At 55.1% G+C, this 19,932-nt stretch overlaps 1 protein-coding gene across 12 annotated transcripts in view; it reads left to right on the top strand.

The window, feature by feature from the left end:
* The window catches only part of HSPG2 (heparan sulfate proteoglycan 2), a 107,718-nt gene that overhangs the window by 24,213 nt on the left and 63,573 nt on the right, over positions 1-19,932 (top strand). For all 12 annotated transcript variants that reach the window (XM_047792349.1, XM_047792348.1, XM_047792344.1 and 9 more), the window contains exons 2-5: positions 10,217-10,352; positions 13,549-13,593; positions 19,587-19,696; positions 19,799-19,857. In XM_047792349.1, the coding sequence (XP_047648305.1) occupies positions 10,217-10,352; positions 13,549-13,593; positions 19,587-19,696; positions 19,799-19,857 (350 nt within the window). The remainder of the gene's footprint in view (positions 1-10,216; positions 10,353-13,548; positions 13,594-19,586; positions 19,697-19,798; positions 19,858-19,932) is intronic.

Raw genomic sequence — 19,932 nt, 5'->3', positions numbered from 1 at the left:
AGTCACGAGGAGAGGGGACCGGGGCCCTTCCAAAGGAAGAGCGCCCTTCCTCTTATTTCCAGCTTTGTTGCCCACAGGCCTGTCTTCAGCCACGGGCTTGGCCTGCCTGCCCCTCCCCGCCTCCAGGAAGCAGATGAGGAAAGCCCTGGGGGCAGGGGGAGCTGGCCTTTTTGGCCGCAGCTGTTGGACTGCCGTTCCAGCCTGTTTTTTCCTGTTGCTGATGCCCACGGGAGCAAGCAGGAGTGGAGTCACCGAGGCCCGGCTGTCTGGCTGCCGTGCAGAAGGCCCCGGACCTGGCGCTGTGGGCCTGCTCGCCTCCAAGACTCCCGCCCATGCCCTGGGATGCTGGTCTGGGCAGTGGACATGTCTGTCCCCAGTGACCAGCTTCTCGTCCTCCCAGAGATGGGCCTCCTGGCTGGAAAGCTCCAGACGTCAGAGATGGCAGGGGGCGGGCTCGGGTGGAACAGAGTTCCTGGTTTGGAACCAGGCGTCTGGCTTCAAGTCCTGGCTCTTCCAACTCTGTGGCCACGGGCAAGTCACCTTTCTGAGCCACAGCCTCTTCATGTGTAAACCCCACTCATTCATTAATTTAACAAATATTATTGAACATCTGCTGTGTGCCAGGGACTTTTAGAGGCTGGGGATTCAGCAGTGAGCAAGGTGGACCAAGTCCCTGCCTTCCTGGAGCTGATGTTCTCCTTGGGGAGACAGATGATACACATAAATTTGGGGGAGACAGTAGGTGGGGAGTTGCTCTGAAGTAAAAGTTAAGGGGGTGACAGAGAGCCAACTCCAATGGATCCTGGACCTGGGGTGTAGCCAGGGTGGGTCTCTCAAAAGGTGACATTTGAGCGGAAGCCAAAGGAAGAAGAGAATGTACAGCTAGGGGTCATGTCCCAGGCAGGGGGCACAGCAAGTGCAAAGGCCCTGGGGTGGGAGGTGGCTTGGCAGGTTTGAGGACTATGGAGACAAACATGGGGACGGCTCAGTAGGAGAGGAGGTCCAGAGGTATGTATAGGTGTCTGTGTGTGTGTCGGGTCACACAGGGCCAGGCTGGCCGTAATAAGGGCTTGCTTTCGAATCGAGAGCGGTGGAAAGCCCTAACCTAGTGCGTTCAGCTTCGCTGTTGTTAGTGGTGTCTCCTTTCATCAAAAATGTGAAACACGCCCCCCATCCTCCCATAGGACTGGCACTGTGCTAAGGACTTCATTCATGAAGTCGGGGGGTTGTGACCCCAGAAGGCACAGGCACAGCTGACCAGGTTGGCGTGGCCTCAAAGGCCCACAGACACTCCAGTGTTCCATGGCGACAGGGCCACCCACGAGCCAGAGAATCTGAGGATCAAGCCGGGCTGCGGGCAAGAGGCAGGCACGTGAACACCGCAGGCGCTGTTGGCACCAACAGTGCTCGGCGGATAATGTTCAACCCACAAGGGGACCTTCTGGCCAGGCTCCCGCCACACTGGCCCCACCTGGCACATGGGTGGGGCAGGGACATTTCCCTTTAGCTTCCTCCCTGTAAGCTGCAGGCAGCACGCTCAGCACCAGGGAGGCCCATACGTGGGGCTTAGGAGCAAGCGGGAGTGTGGGGAGTCTGGGGGGACCGGGAGAACTGGGCTCTGTGACCAGCACCATGGCAACAGCACAGAAAGGGCGCTGCTCTTGAAGTGGAAAAGCCCACTCAGGGCTGGTCTCCTTTGATCCTCTGCCACCTGGCACGCAGTGTCCCGCTGCTGCACCTTCCTCCTGCCCAGTACATGCTCTCTCTCCGCTCTCCATCCTCCTTAGGAGAAATCACCTTCAAATCCAGCTGAATTGTCACTTCCCCTGAGAAACTTTCCGCAACCTCCCACCCAGCCTCACTAAATGGGGGGACCCTCCCCTGGGCTCTCCCAGCCCCATCCTTCCTCTGCAGAGTTCTCCGCACACCGTGTTATCATTACTCGGTTTAGTGGCCGGTCTGCCCTAGGAACACAGGGCTCTGGGTCCATCTACTTCATTTTCTCCACAGGGCCGGCACCTGGTAGCTGCTCAGTAAATAGCGGTCAGAGTGGCCCAAATTGAACCTAATGGGGCAGGTCTGATTTGTGATCCTTTTTAACAGGTGAGGGAACTGAGACCACCCGTCTAGAAAGTGACCAAGATGGCCTGGAATCAGGAGTGTCTACCCTCTCTGCCCCACCAGCCACATGTCTCTGAGACTCATGATAATTGCTCTTGGTTGGGCATGGTGGTAGCAGCCCCTTTGGGGTGCCCGCCCCAGCTACATCAGAGGGGTCTTTGAGGCAGAGACCAGGTCAAGTCCACCAGCAAAGGGCCAGATGGATTTAGGGCTCTTCAGCCCACTTCCCAAAGCAGCTCTCCCCTCATTCTCCTTGCCTCTCCCCACAGCCCTGGGGAGAAGGCCAACAGAGCCGGGGGTTTTGCCCCCATCTTATCACCAAAGAAACCGAGGCCTGGAGGGATCAGAATCCAAGGGCAAGGCGTCCTAGGATGTGAGGTTTCGCTCCTTTCCTTGGGATGAGGTGTCACGGGCCTTGATTTTACCAGTGGGGAAATGAAGCCCAGGGATGGTTCTGGCACGTGCTGGCTGTGAGATCTTGGGCGAATCCTCACTTTCTCTTTCTCAACCTTTCTTTCTCTGTCACATGGGCTAAAATCCTACCTCAGGGTTGTTGGGCAAGTTCATTCATTCATTCATTCATTATGTCAGTCAACAGATTTTTTTTCTTTTTCTTTTTCTTTCTTTTTTTTTTTTTTTTAAATCTTTTTAGGGCCACACCTGCAGCCTATGGAGGTTCCCAGGCTAGGGGTCCAATCGGAGCTGTAGATGCCAGCCTACGCCGCAGCCACAGCCACGCCAGATCCAAGCTGTGTCTGTGATCTACACCACAGTTCACAGCAACGCTGTATCTTTAACCCTCTGAGCCAGGCCAGGGATCGAACCTGCATCCTCATGGATACTAGTCGGATTTGTTCCCGCTGAGCGACAGTGGGAACTCCTCAACAGATGTTAATTGAGCACCTATGATGTTGTCTGTTCTAAAGATGCCACAGTGATCAAAACAGATACAGGTCATTGCCCTCCTGGTGTTTTTGTCCACATCAACTGAGATGGCTGTCATTTGCTAAAAGGGAAAGGTGTCACGGGGCTTGTCCGAGACTCCCTAGTGAGTTTAGGGTAGAGCTGGAATGAGAAACCCCAGGCCCAGCTTCCCACTCCCTTGGCCTCTCTTGAAGGCCCTGATTGGGCCTCAGTGCTCCTGTGGGGCCCTGGTTGAACTGCTGCCTGTCCAGGTTCCAGGCTGGGGTACAGAGGGCAGGGGTCAGAAAGAGGGACCTGCTGGCAGCTATGCCCTGAGCTAGCACAGGGCCCCTGCTTTCAAACTGGATTTATTTGCCTTTGCTGTGTGACCTTGGGCAGGGGACTTCACTTCTCTGAACCTCTTTCTTAATCTCTAAAGTGGGGGAGCCACCCATATCTGCCTGATGAGGTTACGGGTCTGCTCGAGATAAGCCTTGGAGCGCCCTTATCTCAGCACCTGCCCACGGGGAGCACTTGAGGAGCCTCGGCCATTCTCCTTGTTGGGGACCTGCTGTTCTTCCTGGCCACCTGGCTGGCAAAGGGCCAGCCGCCCTGGGAGCCCGAGTGTGGGAAGCTGCCAGGCCTCCAGAGTGGCACGGGCAGTGCAGGCATGCCAGAGAAGGCTGTGGCCACCTCCTTTCCGGCCCGGCGCCCCTCTCAGCCTGCCAGGGGATTAAAGGCCTTTTGGCCTTTGTGTCGGTCGCTCCCGCCCCTGGCAGTTTGCACAGCAAAGTGCTGTCCCGACAGATTCCTTCCCCTTTGCCGTCTGCTGCCCCGTGGACAGGGTACCCAGCGGCCTGGGGGCGGGGCACGGCACCTTGACCCTATGTCTGGGGCCTGGGTTGTAACGGAGAGAGGGGAGCACTTGTGGGGTTACCTGGGAGCCTGCACAGTAGCACAGTGGGAGGGGGAACTTGCCTGGGGTCTCAGGGGAGGGTCAGGTCCCTCCCTGGAGATTTGGGGGTGGGGCTTGGATCACAGCATCTGCTGGTTCCTCTGCCGAGGACGGGGGCAGGGCACTGAGGCAGAGCTGGTGCTGGCAGAAAGCAGGTGGGCAGGCAGCGGCTCGCTCGCCCCCACCCCCACGTAGTCTCTGGATTTGGATGGAGTGAGCTCACTCCAGCCCAGATGCCTGGAGCCTTGCCCTGGGCAGCTGCAGCCACCTTGGGAACTGCGGTGCTCAGACCCTCCTGGCCAGCTGTGGGGGTGGTGGGGGGCTCAGTCCCCAGCCTGGACCACGGGGAGTGGGGGTGGTGGGCTGGCTGCCCAAGACATGTGAAGAATGTCTCTGGAGAAGCCTGGAGTCCCCCAGGCTTTGCAGAGCCAACTTCAGAGCAGGCAGACAGCTTGAGCCTTGAAACCGAGCTTCACCCCCAGCCAGGGCCCCGCCCAGCCCGCCTGCCCAGGGCCCAAGCATCAGAGCCAGACCCTTCATCCCAGACCTGAAGGCAACCCTAGGCCTGAGCCCACACGCATCACCTCCTCACCTCTCATCCCTTCACTTCTGCCCTGGGGCCCCTGCCTGGTACTAATGCTAATGCTTACCGAGCACTTACTGTACACAGGGTGCCGTGCTGAGGGTCTCAGAGTCTTACTCCCATTTACACAAATGCCCCAAATGACCCTCTCCGAGCCTTGGTTTCCTCCTCTGCAAAATGGAAATCACAGTATAAATCCCAGCCCCTTAACTGAGAACCTTGGGATCAGACGTGTCTTGGAATTCAGCAGTTTCCAAACTTAAGAAAGGTGACAAAGAGCGTGTGCCAGCTGTGATGCGACATCCACAGTAGAGTCTGGGGCAACACCCCGAAATCAAACACATGAATATTGCGGCAGCAAAACGTATGACTACTCCCCCCAAGTGGAGTGAATAAGCTACTAATAACTTCATGTCACTTTAGGTCAGGACTTGGCACTGGATGAACTTGCTATAAACTTATTCAAAAACAAAACCAAACCCCTCTCGATTTTCAGAGCTTTCTGGACTTCCCTTATTGCAGATGAGGGATAGTGGCCCTGTGGCGCCAGCCCTCCTGCATTACTGTGAGAATTAATTGAGGTGGTCCAGGCAGTGTTTAGGACAGGGCCTGGCATGGAGAAAGTGGACAATGACGTCCTCATTGTCATCTGTTCACCTTGCCGCCACCTTCCTATGGTTTTGCTTTTAGCAGCACCAGAAACACATCTTAACCTGTACACGGAACCTCTGTAAGACCCACAGTCCTCAAAAACTCCCCCCCTGCACCCCAAGCCTCTGCCTTCTGTACCCCTCCATAAGGGCTTGACCTTTCACCCCCCCCCCAACACTTCTTCCCCACCATCCTTGGCTCCGTCTGCATCCTCACTCAGGCCAGGAGAGGAGGGTCCAGCCTCTGTCCCTTGTCCCCAAGGGTCTTTGCCCAACTTGCACCTAGAGTTCCATGTGTCCTTGTCCCCACCAGGAGGGCCCAGATACAACCCAGCTTCAGGGAATCCCGAGAAGTCCCCCACCTGTTGGATACCTGCCTCTCTGGTCCCCTCCACCAGCCTTACGCTGCCTTTGTTCAGGGAGTGCCTCACCACTGGGGGGCCACCCTACCTATACCTCCGCGCCAAGCAATTGTTCCCAGCATTCTGGAACAGTCCTTGGCATGTGTGAGTCAGCCGCCCCTCCCCTTTCCCCTACCAGGAACCTTCAGGGTCTGGAAAATCCCCCTCTCTGCTTGACTCCTTCCTCTCTGACCCAGCTCTGCCCTCTGGCCCCGCCATCCGGCTCCAACGCCTGCCTTAAGTCCTGGGTTCCTCTGGGAGGAAGCAGGGCTCCCTCACAGCCGGAGACTGGCTGGAAGGCAGGAAACCTGGGTTCTATTCCTGCCTTTGACCTTGGAGCCACTGATGACCCTCCTTGGAATCTTAAGCACCCATTGCCTGGGTCCGGGCTCCTACCAGTGCAGGCATCTGGGAGCTGGTCCGGTGAGGGATGGAGACTGACCAGCCCTGGGCTTCCTGGCCCTGCCTTCTGCTTAGGCCTGGAGGCCCAGCTCAGCCCCAGCTCCTTTCCTGGTGAGCCGGGGCCAGGGCTAAGGAGTTCAGAGGTTCTGGGTCAGTCCTGACTCTGTCGGCCAGTGAGAGGGGCCATTCACAACCGCTCATCCCCCTCAGGGGGTCATGGTCAGGGTCAGATGACACTAAGGCTGAGGAAGTGTTCTATAAACTGTGAATTGCAATGGAGCTAAGAGGCCCTTGCGGGAGCGACTCTCCGTGACCTCAGTCTGTTTGCTTCCTCCACAGTCTTGGTTATAGAGGTGGTGTGGCACAGTGGTAAGGGCTTAGATGTTGGAGCCAGACCACTAGGGTTCAAACCCCAGCTCTACCCTGGGCTAGATCATCAAGCAGGTTCCTGACTCGCTTCCATTTCCCCATCTTTACAGTGGAGCTGCCTAACACCTAACCTTGGTTAACACCTATAAAATCCTTAAAGATAATCCATGCTCAATAAATGCTGGTTCCTTCTATTCCCCAAGTAGACCCTGGACTTTCCACGTCTGAATCCAAGTTCCCTTCTATGGTCAAGTCTCAGGCTCCTTTGGACTCTTTCTGGAAGCTTCTTTCCGGTCTGGCTTCATCTCCCCTTCCTGATGTAAAATACAGCTGCTAAAACCTTTTGATCTTCAGCTTTTCACAAATGAAGTCTCTGCTCTCGCTGACTTGTCCCTTGCTTGGTCTGACCCCAGAACCTCAGGGCCTAGGGTGGGGGCTGCCAGCCAGGGCAGGGTGGCATGTGGAGGGCCCCTTCCCTGGGGTCATGGGGTGGGGAGGCTTCAGTCCAGGACCTGACATGGTCTGGTTTCTCTCCTCTCACTGCAGATGTGTGTTCCTAGCATTTTTTCCAAATTGAATCTCCCTTTGCTATTTCCTGTCCAGTCCTAAGCCCCGGTGGCCTCTCCCTCCTTGGGAGAAACTCTGGACCTTGCTTGCCACCAGGGTTTGCCTTCCCAGACAGCAGTCTGGCATCGGGGAGTGCCAGAAATCTTTGTGCCCCATGCCTTCCCCCCTCCCACAGCCTTGCTTGCATGGGGAGGATGAGGGGTGGCAGCGACACAAAGAGAGCCCTCCTCAGATGGGGGGATCCAAGCCCGGCCCCTCTAACTGTCTCTGCCCAGTGTCAGTGCCCCCATGCCAGCCCTAGCCTCATACTCCCCTTAGATCAGTCAGGGCTCAGGACCCACCCTGCACCCAGTGGGGACCCCTAGCCAGGGGAGGAGGGCGAGCCCCCTCCTGGTAGGGGGCTGGTCTTATGGTTTTTAACCAGTGAGTGTCAGAAACCTCTGAGCATGTACAATTTTAACTCTCCCACATGGGGTGGGGAGAGTCTGACTCAGGAGCTCTGAGAAGGAGCCCGGAATCTATTTCTCACCAGTTCCTGGAGGTGCTAAAGCTCTCTCCTAGATGCAAACCTCATGGGCACAGCCCAGAAGTCCCCTGGCCACCCAAGGCCAGATGGGCACTGGTCCAGAGGGAAAGGGAGGGAAGAGGAAAAGGAACAGGCGGAGGGATTTGCCCATGGATTGTGGGGGAAGGGGCTCTAGGCCATGGTGGGCAGTGTAGACCTTACACAAGGCTTGGTAGCACAGCCAAGGCAAAGATGACCAAATATCCCCAGCCCCCACCCCCAGGGAGCTCCCAGATGCATATAGACTGCGTGGGAGTGGTTGGTACCTTCAAAGCAAGTCATCTTCAGGAAGCAGCTAGAATTAGCAGGTGATGGCACTCTGGTCCATTCATTCATTGGTATTTTTGAACACAGAGTGCTGAGAGGGCAGAGGGGACTTAATCGCAGTCCCTGCCTTCAGGGTGCGCCCATTCCAATGGAGGTACTGTAATGACAGTGTTCGCCCTGGAGAGCCCAGAATCCAGCCCCGGGGGCAGGGGCAGAGGGGCTGGGCAGGGCAAGGAGTCATGCCACAGCCTCCCAGAGGAGATTTTCTTTTATCATCTGGACTGGGGTGTAAATTACATACAATAGGAGTCTGTGTTGTGACGCAGGGGAAACGAATCGAACTAGTATCCACATGAGGATGTGGGTTCAATCCCTGGCTTCTCTCAGTGGGTTAAGGATCTGGTGGTGTTGTGAGCTGTGGTGTAGGTTGCAGATGCGACTCGGATCCCAAGTCACTGTGGCTGTGGGGTAAGCCCACAGCTGCAGTTCCCATTCTGCCCCTAACCTGGGAACTTCCATATGCCATAGGTGCGGCCCTAAAAAGCAAAAGAAAAAAAAATTACATGCAATAAAACATACTCATTTGAAGGGTACAGTTCAATAATGAGAATGAGATATACACACCCAGGGGACCATTACTCCAAGAGGTTTCCTGGGCTCCTTCCAGCCATCCCTGGTCCCAGGCAACCACTGATCTTTCTGTCCTCATAGATTAGACATCCTCCCTGGAGTTCCCTACAAATGAGATCACATCGTGTGGAGTCTTGCATCTGATTGTGACGCATCTGTGTTTCCAGGCCTATGTGGAATTTGTTCCTTTTTGTTATTGAGTATTGGAGGAGGTGATGTCTAGCCGAGTTTTGGAGGAGGCATTGGAGTTAGCCAGATAAACAAAAGAAGGAAGGGCATTCCAGCAGAGGGACCAGTGTGAGAAAAGTCCAGAGGCTCCAGGGTGCATGGACTGTGTGGAGCTGGGGGAGCGAGGAGGGAGAGACGGGCTGTCTCTTTGGCTTTTTTCTTCTCCTTGGGCCTCTGTCCTGCTGCCACCACCTTGTCTAGCCAGGGAAGGCTGGGTTTCATTTTCACCAGGGAGACCATTTCCTTCTGGCCCGGCTGGGCTCCCCAGATAGGGCCAAGGCCAGGGCAGGGCCTGAGACGCTCGCGCCAGGCCATCTGCGGCTGGACGCGTGAATCAGGACTCTTGTGTTTGGGGTTCCCTTGGGCTCTGCTGGGTTTGTTTTTCTCAAAGTTTTTCTCAAAGTTGTCTCATAGAACTCCCTTAGCAACATCTCCATCTCATCTCAAGGGAAAGAGGCCTTCCATTGCCCACACCCATGCCTGAGAAAGGCAGGGGTCATGCCGGCAGGGACCCTTCTGTGCCAGCCTGCAGGTGCGGGGTCCAAGCAGCCCTTCTGGAATGGGAGCCTGAGGTGGCATGTGTGCTGGGCTCAGCGGCATCCTGAGTTCACAGGGAGTTGACACCAGGCCTGACCTGCCCCCCACCCCACCTCCACCCACAGTCAGCCCAGCTGCTGGGCCCCGCGCCCTGCCTCTGGGTGCACAGCTGAGGCTGTCACTGTGACTGCAAGGGCCAGAGCGGGTCTCTGATATGGCTGGAATGTGTTCTCCGTGGCCTGGAGATTTAGAGGCCAAACCAAGGCAGAGTAGGGGCCAAGATGGTTGGGGTGGGGAGCTGCTGCCGGGGGCAACAACTTCAGTTGACTCACCCTCCGTTTCTGCCTCTGTACCCCCTCCATGCTGGCCACACTTCCGCCTGCCCATGTCCATGGCCATCTTTGCTGGCCCTGTCACCCTTTATCTGCCTGTGACTCCCTGTCCACTAACTCATGTTCCAGAAGAAGAGTCATCACATACCAAAGTGATTTTAATTTTATTTTCTGTTTATTTAAGGATTCACTCAGACCCAGTAAACTTGCTGGGTTGGGCTCTGAGACCTCCAGGGGCTAATGGGATTTGGGGAAATTGAGTCACAAATAGTGGTACAGGAATTCCCATTGTGGCTCAGCAGGTTAAGAACCCAACAACTAGTATCCATGAGGATGCAGCTTTGATCCCTGGCCTGTATCTGTGGGTTAAGGATCCAGCATTGCCATGAGCTCTGGCATAGGTCACAGATGCAGCTCAGATCTGGCGTTGTCACGGCTGTGGTGTAGGCTGGCAGCTGCAGCTCTGATTCAACCCCTAGCCCGGGAACTTCCATATGCCACAGGTGCAGCCCTAAAAAGATAACAAAAAAAGAAAAAAAAATAGTGGTACAGCCCCAGCCTGACTGTCTTTGCCAAACCACTTCTGACTTAACCACTGGAGGGCCTTGAGGAGGGACTCTGGGTTCCCCCCTGAAGTGAGATGAGGGGTCCTGGGCTTGGCGGGAACTGGAGAGTTTGACATAATTGGTTGTGTTTTGTCCCACAGGTGAGCCACGGGCTAAGAGCATATGATGGCTTGTCCCTGCCAGAGGATGCAGAGACAATTAGCGCCGGCCGGGCTGGCTGGAGCTATTCAGACCTTTCTGATGACGAGGATTTCCTGGCTGATGAGGCCTCCGGAGGTGAGCACGGGCTTTTGGTGGCTGGGAGTGGAGGGGTGAGGGGTAAGTTGGGGTTCCAGGAAGCTTGCCCAAGATGCCACCTCAAGAAATGGGCTAAGAAACATGGGCAGACTCAGATATTATCATGCTAAATGGAAGTCAGTCAGAGAAAGACAAATATATGGAATCACTTATTTGTGGAATCTGAAATATGATACAAATGGATTTACAGACATAGAAAACAAACTTATGGTTACCAAATGGGAAAAGGGGGGAGAGATAAATTAGGAGTTTGAGATTAGCGGATACAAACTACTATGTATAAAATAGATACACAACAAGGCCCTACTATATAGCACAGGGAATTATATTCAATAGCTTGTAAGAACCTATAATATAGAAAATATGAAAAAGAATGTATGTGTATACATATTCTATATAACTGAATCACTTTGCCGTGCACCGGAAACCAACACAGCATTTAAATCAACTATACTTCAATAAGAAGAAAAAAAGAAGGGATATATGAAAAAAAAAGGAAAGAAATGGGCTAAGAAAGATATGGAAGGAATCTAAATGTCTATCAGCAGGTGAATGGATAAAGATGTGGTGGACATACAGTGAAATACTACTCAGACATAAAAAAGAATGAGATTTTGCCATTTGCAACAACGTGGATGGACTTGGAAGGCATTATGCCAAGTGAAATAAGTCAGACAAAGACAAATGCTATATGATATCACTTATAGGTAGAATCTAAAAACTATGGAGTTCCCTGGTGACCTAGTGGTTAAAGGATTGAGTGTGGTCACTGCTGTGGCTTTGAGTCACAGCTGTGTGGTGGGTTTGATCCCTGTCCCGGGAACTTTTCCATGCCATGGGCATGGCCAAAAAAAAAAAAAGATACAACAGTCTCGTGAATATAACAAAAAAGAAGCAGACTCAGAGTTCCTGTCGTGGCTCAGTGATTAACGAATCCGACTAGGGACCATGAGGTTGTGGGTTCAATCCCTGGCCTCGCTCAGTGGGCTAAGGATCCATTGTTGCCGTGAGCTGTGGTGTAGGTTGCAGATGTGGCTTGAATCTGGCATTGCTGTGGCTGTGGTGTAGGGCGGTGCTACAGCTCTGATTAGACCCCTAGCTTGGGAACCTCCATAAGCCTCAAGTGCAGCCCTAGAAAAGGCAAAAAGACAAAAAAACAAAAAAAAAACCCCAAAAACGAAAAACAGACTCACAGATATAGAGAACAAACTAGTGATTATTGGTAGGGAGACAGAAGGAGGGGGAGCAATATGCCGGGGGCAGAGTAAGCGGAACAAACTATTAGGTATAAAATAAGCTATAAGTGAGAAAAAGAAGGTAGGTATATATATATATATATATAAAACTGCACAATTTCTGTGCAGCAGAAATTGACAGAACATTGTAAATTAACTATAATTTTAAAAATTTTAATGCAAAATAAAATAAAATTAAATAAGCTACAAGGTTATATTGTAGGAGTTCCCTGGTGGCCTAGAAGTTAAGGACTTGGCATGGTCACTCCCATGGCTCCAGTTACTGCTGTGGCTTGGGTTCAGTCCCTGGCCTGGGAACTTCTGCATGCCACAGGCATGACCAAATAAATAAATAAAAATAAGAGGAGTTCCCGTCGTGGCGCAGTGGTTAACGAATCCGACTAGGAACCATGAGGTTGCGGGTTCGGTCCCTGCCCTTGCTCAGTGGGTTAACGATCTGGCGTTGCCGTGAGCTGTGGTGTAGGTTGCAGACGCGACTCGGATCCTGCCTTGCTGTGGCTCTGGCGTAGGCCGGTGGCTACAGCTCCGATTCGACCCCTAGCCTGGGAATCTCCATATGCCGAGGGAGCGGCCCAAAGAAATAACAAAAAGCCAAAAAAATAAAAATAAAAAAATAAGAAAATACTTGAAGAATACCAAAAAGGAAATAACTGCATAGAATATAATGTGAAAAAAAAAAGGATGTACTATACCACATGAGGAATATAGCCATATAGCCAATATTCTATGAAAACCACAAGTGGAGTATTACCTTTAAAAATTGTGAATCACTATATTATACACCTGTAACTTATATAATATTATGCAACAGTTACACTTCAATTAAAAACATAGGAGTTCCCGTCATGGTGCAGTGGTTAACAAATCCGACTAGGAACCATGAGGTTGCGGGTTGCCTTGCTCAGTGGGTTAAGGATCCGGCATTGCCGTGAGCTATGGTGTAGGTTGCAGACTCGGCTCGGATCCTGCGTTGCTATGGCTCTGGTGTAGGCCAGTGGCTGTGGCTCCGATTCGACCCCTAGCCTGGGAACCTCCATATGCTGCGGGAGCAGCCCAAGAAATGGCAAGAAGACAAAAATAAATAAATAAATAAAAACATAAAGAGGAGTTCCCGTTGTGACTCAGTAGGTTAAGAACCCAACTAGTATCCATGAGGGTGCAGGTTCCATCCCCAGCCTCGCTCATTGGGTTAAGGATCCTTCATTGCCACAAGCTGCGGCCTATGTCTCAGATGGGGCTGGGATCTGGTGCTGCTATGGCTGTGGCTACGGCTCCAATTCGACCCCCAGCCTCAGAACCTCCATATGCCATGAATGTGACCCTAAAAAGACAAAACCAAAAACATAAAGAGTTCTTTGTTAGCTCAGCAGATTAAGGATCCAGTGTTGTCACTGTTACGGCTCAGGTCCCTGCCATGGCATGAGCTTGATCCCTGGCCTGGGAACTTTCATATGCTATGGGCACAGCCAAAAAAAAAAGATTAAAAAAATAGAGGTGGGTTCAGAGCTGTGTGCATCCTGAGTCCTGATCCCACTGACCCCAAGATCCTCCTTACAGCATGCCTGACCCTGGGGGTGCTACTTCTTCTCCTGCCAGCCCAGCAGAAGCAGGACCTAAGGGGAAGGGGTGGGCAGCAGCCCATGGAGAATGGCTACCACCCCTACCCCACTTCCTCCTGTCTCTACCTAGAGGCCAGGCTGGCCTGGCCCCAGCCACCCCATCCATCCTGGTCCACACCCTCTCTGGGGGAGGCTTCCAAGCTGGCTTTTACAGCCTGCCCTCCGTAGGTGTGGAAACGAGGCTACAGCTGTGTTTTCATGTCTTACCCCCATGTGCCAGGTGCCCAGAACTGTGCCTGACACCTAGTAGGTGCTCAACAAAGATTTGTTGTTGCTGAATAAGTCTCTTTTTGCTCGCAGATGGCGTGGGCAGCGGGGACCTGGGCAGCGGGGACTTCCAGATGGGTAAGTGTCTGGGGGCCCTCCCACAGGCCCCCACCCTGCCCCCTGGGGAAGCCCCAGGAAGGTCTTCCCAACCACAGAGGCTCCATCTCCTGGGCTGAGGGCTTTGAGGTCTCTTTGGACTGGCCATGGGGTGGTCTCATCCCCACTGAGTGACAGCTGGGTGTGTTGGTTGGCCGGTCCCTGAAAGGTTGGGGGTGGCCAGGTTCTGTGCCCACCTGTGCTGGGAGGTGCCAGGTTCTGATGGAGACTGAAAGTCAGCCATTCAGCATTCAAAGCCAGATTCTCACCTCCCCGGGTGGCTCAGCTGTGGGGTCCTTCCCCAGACCCCTCCTTGGGGGTGACCACTATGGAGCAGGAGACCCCAGGCAGGGGGCTCAGACAGAGGGGCTCTGTGTCAAGGCGTTCAGGCAAGACATGAGCTGGCCCTGGGCGGGAACCTGCCTTAGGTCGGGTCACCTTGCTGGGAAGCTGGACTTCCTGAGTTGGGGAAAGAAGGCTGGGCTTCATTCAGGGAAAGGAATCAGGCCTCTGTCCACTGCCTCCTGCCCTCCAAGTGCACAGCCAAGCAGGGGCTGGCCCAGTGCTGAGACAGGGGCTCCAAGGCCCTGTTTCCTCCCACCCTGGGGTTCTGGGTAGAGAAGGAACCACCCCGGACAGGGCCCAGCAGCCCCACGTGATTCCTGCTGCCCTCTCTGGGAGCTGGAGCCTGGTCACAACGTGATCAGGGACAAGGATGGAACTCGGTTCCAAGTCACCGCCACCGGGCATCCCCACAGTATCTAGTGCTGCCCACCCGGCAGGCCTGGGGCGGGTCTGGCTGGGCCTCTCCCGAGGTAGGGTTGCCTCCCTTTGGCTGGCATGTCAGAGACACTCAAACGCATCCTACCTGGGTCAGGACAACAGGAGGAGGGTTGGCCCCCGGGTGGCCCGATCCTGACTGTGACCTCCCAGCACCTGGGACTCAGACACTGCCTGAAGCTTTTCCACGCGTAGGTCTCTGCAGGGCTATGGATGCCTGGGACCTGGCTGGGGCCTGGGTGGGGGTGTCAGGTGGGACCCATGCGTGCAATCCACAGCCCAGAATGGCCTGTGCCGATGCGTCCCTGGGGCTGCCTCTTGCCAAGCCAAGCCTGCCCGCCGAGGGCCCTGGTCCAGTCCCCCGGTCCATTCAGAAACATCTAGGGCCCCTCCCAGGGGGCTGCTCACTGTGGTAGCTACACCTGCTCTGAGGGGTCCTTGCTAGCCCACCTCCTCCCATGAAAGCAGCTGTGAGGGTACGAGAAGCCAGCGGTGGGGAGGGGTGGGAATGGAGAGCAGCAGGGGTGGGCTGGAGGGGGGCAGGACAGGAGCTTTTCCTTCTGAGTGGGGCTGATCTCTGGGAAGATGTGAGGCCTTAGGCCCTCCAGGCCCAAACGCTGACCCACTGCCCTTGGGGGCTGAGTCTCAGCCCAGGAGGCAACAGATACATCTCCCTGATTCCCAGGGTCATTGTGCCTGTGTCAGCCTTGCCCAAGGGCAGTTCTCGCCTTACTCGAGTAAACTAGGGCCATCCTGACCATGAGGGGGCCATGCTTGGCCGCCCCCGTCTGACCCAACCCCAGACCCTGGAATGCAGCCCCCGAGATGGCTCCTCCCTCTCCTCTTCCCTCAGGCAGGGCTGTGGCTCCCCTTAGCTCCGTCCCAGCGCTGTCCCACCCCCCCATAGGCCAGTAACCCCCCTCCACACACACACACAGCCCTGGCTCTGCCTCCCCTAGCTTGGGATCCCTGCCCACCTCTCCTCACCCATTTTCCTTCCATCTTCTGACTATCTCTTTGTTCTTCTCTTGTCTGTCCTGCGGACACCTGTCCCCATGCCTCTCCTGCTCCCCCCCCACCCCGCCCTCGCCTTGGGCTGTCTCTCTCCTGCTCCGCGTGTCTGTCCTCTCTGCGCCTCATCCTCCTGTCTTATTCTGCCTTTCTCCCTCTGTCTCTTGGACTCGCCATCTCTGCTTGCATGTCTCTCTTTCCCTCTCTCTCTCCCTATGCCTTTGTCTCGTCTTTTCTCTCTCACACTCTCCCCTCCACCTTCTCTCTGTGTCTCCATCCCTGTGTCTCTGTCTCCATCTCTGTGACTCTGTCTCCATCTCTCTGTGTCTCCGTCATTCCCCACCCTCCTCTGTCTCTCCCTGTGGTTCTCTCCACCTCCCTGCTGTCTCTGCCCCTCCCCTGCCTCTCTCCCTGCTGCTCCACTCCGCAGGCCCCCGGCCACCCCCGGGCCGCCCTCTCGTGGCTGGTGGGATGGTCTCGGAGCCCGATGAGGAGCCTCCTCTCAGTAAGTGGGGACTCGCTGTCCTCTCCCCCTCCGCACCCTCTCTCCCGGCTCTTCCCCTCCTTTCTCCTTCCTCTTCTGTTCCTCTCCAGTCTGCACTTGGCCACACTTGAGGTTCAGAGACACGTCCCTGCGGGATCTGGGGCCAGGCCAGCCCCCACCCTGCCCCAGCTGGCCCGCCCTCTCCTCTGCCCCAGCCCAGAGGCAGCCAGGCCCCATCTGAGCCCGCAGTCTAAGCATAGCGGGCTGCACCCCTGGTGCCCTGGTGTTCTCCCCTCGGGGTGCTGGATGGGCGGAAGGGGTGCAGCCCCCCCTCGGGAAAAAGGCCTTGGAGTCTGGAGGTGACTTGTATCCACCTCAGGCCTGGCTGATCCTGAGCGTACCCAGGGGACATCGGGGGACTGGCTGGGGATCGGGGGCCCAGGTGTGTTGGGGAGGAATTCTGTCGCGCAGGGACGGTATCAAGAGTAGGTAGGGTAGCCAGCTCACCGACTGGGGGTGATCAAGTGGGCGTCCCCACCCCATTCAGGGTGCCAGGCAGCTCAGGGCCTCCCGTCCCTGCAGCCTTTGGCTCCAAGTGAGCTCTCCAGATGGGGTCAGATGAGGGCCAGCCTGGAGAGGCCTGACCAGTCAGGCACCCAGGAGCCCTCCCAGCCCTGGTCTGCATTGCTCCCCTTCGGCACCCTCAGCTCTGGAGCTGGTTCCTGAAACAGACAAGGCCTCACCTTCTGCCCCAGCTCCGGGCAGAAGAGGGAGGGCACTCACCCTGACCTGCCCCTGGTCTGGAAGAAGGGGCGTTGTGGGGGGGTATCAGGCTGGAAGGTCCGTGCCCTTCCCAGGCCCTAGTAGAAAGGGGCTTTGTGGGGCCCCTGCCCCCTGCCCTGGCAGCGGGCACATTCCTGGGCAGACGCCTGGCCTCCTCACTCGCGCTGGGCCATGGGGCTGAGGCCAGGGGCCGGGGTGGGGGCCTCTCAATGGGCCTCTGTGCCGGCTCACAAGGGGCCTCTGTGGCCAGGCTTGCGGCCCTCATGCTCCAGCCCACACTACCCCGCCCAGCACCCAGGAGCCCAGCCCAGCACGGTTCCCACAGTTCAGAGCAGGCAGCGCTGCTCTCAAAAAGTACCCTCTCTCAGTGCAGGAGTTCACCCCGGCAGCTCGCTCCGCCGCCCTGTCCCGGCACCCCCAGGGCTTCCCCACCGAGCCACAGAAGGGGAGGGCACTGGCTGGCAGGGCCTGTGCACCTGTAGGCCTGACAGAGTGAAGGGGAGGGAGGACAGGCCCAGCCAGTGCCACTCCCTGCTCCAGGACCAGCCGCTGGTCATCTGTCACTTCTGCAAGCCCACTTCTCCCTCAGGGATTTTGCAGCTGCTGTTCCCCCTGCCTGCAATGCATTTGTCCCAGATGCCACCCAGTGTCTCACTGGGGCACTGGCTGCCTTCAAGCATCCCCTCAGGAGAAGCCTTCCTGGAAAAGCAGCCACCTCCCCCCACCCCAGCGGGCCCGCTCCCCCAGCCCTTGGTTCCCCGTCGTCCTTAGATTCCTTGCTCATTTGTTTTACTGCCTCTCTCCTCCCTCTAGAAAGTGATCTTCCTGAGACAGGAACGATCATTGATGGAGTTCACTGCCGTATCCCCTGCCCCTAGAACACCACCTAGCGCAGTAAAGACTTTCAATATAGATTTGTTAAAGCAGTGAATGCCTCTCTCAGATGGGAAGAAATAAAACCAAATCCATCCCTCCAGTTTGTCTTAAAGACAAAAGATAATAACCACGGAGTTCCCTTCGTGGCTTAGTGGTCAATGAATCCGACTAGGAACCATGAGGTTGCGGGTTCAATCCCTGGCCTTGCTCAGTGGGTTAAGGATTCAGCGTTGCCGTGAGCTGTGATGTAGGTCACAGATGCGGCTCCGATATTGCATTGCTGTGTCTCTGGTGTAGGCCAGTGGCTACAGCCCCGATTTGACCCCTAGCCTGGAAACCTCCATATGCCGCAGGAACAGCTCAAGAAATGGCAAAAAGACAAAAAAAAAAAAAGATAATACTTACGGTTAACTCATGCAGCCCCTAGGGTGCGGCAGCTACTGTTATAAGCATTTTACATGCATTAGCTTCTTTCATGAGAAGGCTCGCAATAGCCCCTGGGGTGAGCACTCCTCTTGTCCCCTTTTATTGATGAGGAAACAAGCTCAGAGAGATTAGGTAACTTTCTTTAAGGTCACAAGGAAATTTTAAGTTATTTTAATTATAAGTGGCAGTTGTGCTCCAGAGGCTGAGCTTGTACCCACTAATGTCTACTGCCTCTCATCTAGTAAGAGCTCATCTTATTTTGCTCCTCCTAGGTGCCAGGCTCTGTTCTAAGCACTTTGTATGCATTTTAAACTCATTTGTCACTCATTTTAACTCAGTATTTGTAATTTACACGTTAATTCATGAACATTCTAAGAATTAATGCATAAAAAAAATCTTGTACATAATAGGTGCTCAGGGGGTGTGTGTGGTGTGGCTTGATTCAGCATCTTCTATGTGGCAGACTCGGATCTAAGCACTGTGTTTGTGTGTGTGTACATATATGTGATTCATTTGCAACTCATAGTAATTCATACTTGTAATTTCTATTATGAACTTATCAACATTATGAGATTTAATGTGCATAAAATGTATATAGTAGGTGCTTAGCAAACAATAGTTATAAGGGTATGCTCATACCAACCTGCTATGAATGTATTCCGCCACCACTTATTAGGCACCTACTGTGTGCCAGGCACTGTGCAAGCCCTGGGGGTTGAGGGGTGAAGGAGATCCAGGTTTCCCCACGTCAAATTTATGGTCTAGTGGTAGAGAGAGAAAGATGCCAACAGCTTCCGACTGCCTAGCACTTGCTCCGCACCAGGCCTGCATCTTAGTGCACAGAGAGATGGGCGTGTAAGCATGATGTCATTTAGTCCCACAGCACCCAGTGCTGTCAACGTAATTAATTTCCGCATTTCACCAAAAGGGAAACAGACGCTCGGAAAGGGGCGGTCCGTGTCCAAGGCGTGGCCGACCTCAGAACCCACGATCTTTATGACGAGGCTCCATAGGCTGTGTATAACCAGGCAGGATTTATGCCACATGGGGCAGAAGGTCCTCTGATGGAGAAGCCAGGGCGCTGAAGGTGCCCAGAGGAGGAGTCTCTACCCCGCCAGGACTAGGAAAGGAGGGCAGTTCAGGCGGTCTTCTTAGAGGAGGTGATGGCTGAGCTGAGCCCTGAGGGATGGGTAGGAACGGGCACGAACAAGGGGTAGCATGCCACAGTCACTCCGGAGTAATTTCTGTGCTGGGCCCGCCTCCCCTGGAAACCACCCCTTCCTACTCAGCCTTCCTCTGAGCCGATGGGGGATCTCCCCTTCTGCACAATCACTTGGTGTCTGGATCGGGCCATTTTCCCTGTTAGTTGAAGCCTCTCACACAAGGGTGGGGCCTTGACTTTGACCCCTGGGCAGGCCTACCAGGACCAACTGCAGCCTGTGCTCCTACGGGCAGTGCTGGGCATAGCTGAGGGCACACAGGTGTCAGCCGCAGCGAGAGGCCTCCGGGGCCCATCTCCCCATTTCCACCCACTGGCCCACTGCCTGAGGCCACCACCTGCCAGGCTGGGCCCCTCACCGTGACAAACCCCCTCCTGCCTCCCCACTTTCTGCAGTTTATTTCCGAGCCCTGGTAAATTTCACTCGCTCCATCGACTACAGCCCTCAGCTGGAGGATGCAGGCTCCGAGGCGTTCCGAGAGGTGTCTGAGGCCGTGGTAGATACGGTGAGGTGAAGGGGCACTGGGGAACCCCCACCCGGGTAGCAGGGTGGGACTGAAGATCGGGCAAAGGGACCTGCAGGCTGATGGTGCTGTGTCCCTTTCCAGCTGGAGTCAGAATACCTGAAGATTCCCGGAGACCAGGTTGTCAGCGTGGTGTTCATCAAGTGAGAAGAGCTCCCGAGCGGGGGCGGGGGTGGTGGGGGACGGACCAGGGAGGGAAGAAGCCCGGTGTCTGGGGG

Source organism: Phacochoerus africanus, chromosome 8, assembly GCF_016906955.1.
Source record: "Phacochoerus africanus isolate WHEZ1 chromosome 8, ROS_Pafr_v1, whole genome shotgun sequence".
NCBI lineage: Eukaryota > Metazoa > Chordata > Mammalia > Artiodactyla > Suidae > Phacochoerus > Phacochoerus africanus.
The sequence above is the reverse complement of the archived record's forward strand: the minus strand, read 5'-3'. Positions and strand labels throughout refer to the sequence as shown.